The sequence below is a fragment of the Octopus bimaculoides genome, unplaced genomic scaffold, assembly GCF_001194135.2.
Source record: "Octopus bimaculoides isolate UCB-OBI-ISO-001 unplaced genomic scaffold, ASM119413v2 Scaffold_11474, whole genome shotgun sequence".
Lineage (NCBI taxonomy): Eukaryota > Metazoa > Mollusca > Cephalopoda > Octopoda > Octopodidae > Octopus > Octopus bimaculoides.
In genome coordinates, this window is record NW_026324213.1 from 1 (window position 1) to 4,719 (window position 4,719).

General features: G+C 35.2%; 1 protein-coding gene across 1 annotated transcript; it reads left to right on the forward strand.

The window, feature by feature from the left end:
• Positions 1-476: 476 nt before the first annotated feature.
• LOC106867110 (zonadhesin) lies at positions 477-4,571 on the forward strand. Its single transcript, XM_014913334.2, has 4 exons — positions 477-808; positions 1,967-2,241; positions 2,616-2,815; positions 4,320-4,571. The coding sequence occupies exons 1-4, from the start codon at positions 522-524 to the stop codon at positions 4,554-4,556; spliced, it is 999 nt and encodes a 332-aa protein (XP_014768820.1). The 5' UTR covers positions 477-521; the 3' UTR covers positions 4,557-4,571.
• Positions 4,572-4,719: the final 148 nt, after the last annotated feature.

Genomic DNA, 4,719 nt, shown 5'->3' on the forward strand with positions numbered 1-4,719 from the left:
AAGTAGTTGGGTTCAGCATATTATCCTCCATTTTCTAATTATTATATATACATATATATATTACATACAAAAATAAGAGGAATGATCAGCAAAAGTGGACTCCTATATGCTAGAAATAGATGCCGAATCATCTAACCACGAAATCTATTTCTAGCATATAGGAGTCCACTTTTGCTGGTCATTCCTCTTATTTTTGTATGTAATATAATTTTAATCTTCGGATTTTTTTAATATGCTAGACCACTGGTTTTAATTGATTAATATCAATTTCTACCCTCATTAATAAATTTTATATATATATATATATATATATATATATATATATATGTGTGTGTGTGTGTGTGTATATATATATGGGTTTACATACTCAATAGCACGCACGTATATATATTTAACATATATTCTGATGTGTAGACGGGAGCATTGTGCTGATGAAAATGTTTAGAACATTGACGTTTATAATTTGATTTAACATATTACACATTCTTGCGAAATTTTAGGTTAACAATGAACTATTGCAAATGCCGTTAAAGAATTACTTGGTATTTAATGCTACATACTCTGCTGGATGGGTCACAGTTATAACAAGCTTCGGTTTGAAAGTGAAATTTGATGGAAACCATCGTGTTTATGTTTATGTAAACAGTAAATACAGAGGTCAACTGACAGGACTGTGTGGTGACTGCAATGGCAAGAAAGACGATTTCCGTACGAAGGAAGGTATTGATGTATCGACAAAAACAAATAAATACTCCCTCATTGGTATGAGCTATCAAGTGCCTGACGATAGTGACAAACCAGAAAATGTGTTAGTATCACGTTTTATTACTTCACGTTTTGTTCGTTTTGTTCGTATTGTGTTATATAGTGCCGGACGGATTTTGTAAAAATATATACATATATAGATACATACATACATATACGCCAGAGGTCCACACACACACACGAATTATCACGTGCGCAAATATGCATTCTTTCACTAATATTGCAATAAATTCGTTGTGTCTCCCGAAGACAGTTTACAGAATATATAATTTATGATTAAATAATGAATACGCATTTTCTGATAATCTATTTTCTTAAAAAACTTCCCAGTAGGTAATATATGCTAAATGAATACACATTGTATTAAATGTATTAACTGACACCCTGTCGGTTACGACGACGAGGGTTCCAATCAACAGAACAGCCTGCTCGTGAAATTAACATGCATGTGGTTGAGCACTCCACAGACACGTGAACCCTTAACGTAGTTCTCGGGGAGATTCAACGTGACACAGAGAGTGACAAAGCTGGCCCTTCGAAATATAGTTACTACGCAATTTTGCTACCTGAGTGGACTGGAGCAGCGTGAAATAAAGTCTTTTGCTTAAGGACATAATGCATCGACGGGAATTGAACTCACAAACCTGAGATCGTGAGCCGAATACCCTAACTACTAAGCCACACACCTTCACTGAATCTATTTATTTATTTATTTATTTATTTCCCACAAGGGGCTAAACATAGAGGGGACAAACAAGGACAGACAAAGGAATTAAGTCGATTACATCGACCTCAGTGCATAACTGGTACTTATTTAATCGATCCCGAAAGGATGAAAGGTAAAGTCGACCTCGGCGGAATTTGTTCACTGAAAGTATTAAAACAGACAAAATATCTGTTCACCCGCACACACACATATCTTGTATTCATTCCTGTCATGTCCTGCTGTGTTTGTAGGTTTAATCCATCATCCTGTTAAACACTACTAGGTAAGCATTGGATGTTTTACGCTTTTCAGCCATGTTCCCCGATGAAATTCGTGTAGTTAATTTTGGTCAGGAATATCATGTCAGTCTCGATTTTATGCAAGCAAACGTTATTATCGCTTTAAATAGTTATGTCGTGATGTTGAAAAATGCGCCTTGTGAGTGAAAACAGAGTAATGAATTTTGTATATTAATGAATTTTCCTCCCCATGTAGATGCAATGTCACTGATATCACTACCAATTGCCATGCAAATACAACTCGAAGATGTGAACTTATGACAGACGAGAGTGGTATTTTTGGAGGATGTATAAAGAAATTAGGAATTGAAGCAGCTAGACAACATTTTGAATCTTGCAAAATTGATGTTTGCGCTTACAGCACGACAACTAAGCATAAAACAAGTGCTACTTGCAAAAGTTTCGAAAGTTTTGTCGAGGAATGTGAAGAAAAAGGTGTCTTAGTTAATTGGAGAGGAGTTTTGGGATGCAGTGAGTAGATGTTTTATTTGATATGAAATGCTTGCAATTTTTTTCTAATTTGTGCCGTTTTTCTCTCATTCTCTATAGTTTTGATATCTCATTTACAGTTTTCATATTTTCATAATCGATTGAAATATTTCAATGTCAGCACAATTAGGACACCACTTTCCTCCAATCATTGCAATAATTTAAATCATTTTTCAAAGATTTGCGTTCTACATATGTAATAAAATAACAGAAAATCAGCATCAAATTATTATCAATTATAGTCACTTTCATAAAATTGAAATACCTCCTTTTTCACCTCCGTATCCTCGTCTTCTTCAGTTACATCTCTGCCATTACCATTATTATCATGAACAATATGTCTTTTCATTATTTAGATTTGGATTGTAGTACATGGGCGAACACGATGTACAAATTTAATGTTACTAACAACCAACCAACTTGCATGAACAGAAATCCCACACCGACCGCTTATCTTACTGATGGATGTGTATGCAAAGGAAGCTATGTTCTCAGTGGAAAGGAATGTGTACCAAAACCACAATGTGGTTGTATGTATGGCGGAATGTATCTACAGGTTGGTTCAATATTTTTTTTATGTAAATAAGGATGAATAACCATGAACCATCCATCCATCCATCCATCCATCCATCCATCCATCCATCCATCCATCCATCGATACATACATGCAAACATACATTCATATATACACATATACATGTATATATGTATGTACAATATGTATGAATGAATGTATATAAACGAATATATATATATATATATATATATATATATATATATATATATATATGCACACATACTCACGTACACACACATGCACGCACATGCACGCACATGCATACACACACACACACATGCACCCCACACACACGGACTTTTATGCTAGTTAAAATATGTTTGTGGCATATTTTAACTTCTAAAGGCAAATTCAATGCAGTTATGGTGCAAAAAATATTCTCTTACAGTAAAATGTGTAAAACCTGTATATCTGGCCGGTGCTCCCTCTCTAGCGGACTCTTAGACATTCACGACAGTGAATTTTCCAGTAGAAGTTAGAATGTCATAACCATATTTTAATTAAGCTAAATTTTATTTGTTACTAATCACTGCTTGGCACTGGTGCTGCTATTTTTTTAATTTCGAACAGTCGGTCCACTAGCGCAACTCAGTTCTTGATGTTATCTATTTTTGAGTTAAAGTCACGTCTTTGAATCTGCTCTGAGTTATCTTTCTTCGGTATTTTCCATTGAAGAAGGCTAAAGAGTCAGAAACATGCGTGTAGGAATCCGCCGGAGGGAAACACTGGGCAGATACGGTGTTTTTGCACCTTTTACTCTAAAAGAGCATTTTTTTTCTCCACAGTAAATGTAGTGAATTTGCTTTTGAAATTCGTTTGTTCGTAATGACTGCCTGTAGCTGCTGTTATACATACATACATACATACATACATACAGATATTGATATATGCTTAGCTACAGACACTCACACACACACACACATATCCTTTTGGTGCGGTGCACTCTGGGTATTGATTCGTTTGCTGTCATCAAACGGATGAAATGCTTTTTCTGTAGGACCTCCGTAATTTAAGGCTCACCATGCATCTGTTACATGTATACATAGTCCTGGTTTAGGACTTTCATATATTGGTAGTGGCCAATATATGCAAATCTTTTCTCTCCAAACTACAGATGACGGCAAACTTTGATAGTGTAATCATTGATACAGTACGTCTGAGCTAGAAAAATCGGATGGTTACCCATGCAATGTCATTGGTCATAAATCTACACGATCATGGTTGACTTTAGTGTATATAACTAAAATAACATAAAATAATATGTGTAACATATATTGGTTTCAAAATTTGGCAAGAGGCCAGCAATTTCAGAGGAGAGGTAAGTAGATTATACCAACACCATAAAATGCCACCAGGTATTTTACCTGGCGCACTAAACAGTCTGTCAGCTGGCCACCTTAAATGTGCAAAATATAGTGAACGAAAGAGGACATTATTGAAATTGTCCGTCATTGAAAATATTAATTCTTCTACTTTGAATCAGGTTAACACAACTATATTATCAAGCGACTGCTCAGAATCGATAACGTGTTTGGGTAATGGAAGAATTAATCAAACTTGTTCATGTCCGAAAGGATCCGATTGCCTAATTGAATTTGGTGAACGCATGTGCAAATGCCCTGAAAGTTATGCTCCTCTCAATGGCGAATGCAAAGGTAAGTTGAAGGATATTATAATGATTTTTATTACATATTTGATCGATTGTGTGATCGGTGTTTAAATTTTCAAACTTACACTCTCTCTAGATGCCTCTATTGTTCAGACTTGACTACCTGTATGTATCTGTATGTAGTCCTGGGCAAGTTTGTTTTGTAGAAGTGTAACAGTTGTCCATGCAAGCAAATATTTATTCTTCATGTCTCTGTTGTGTCCTTGAGAAACAC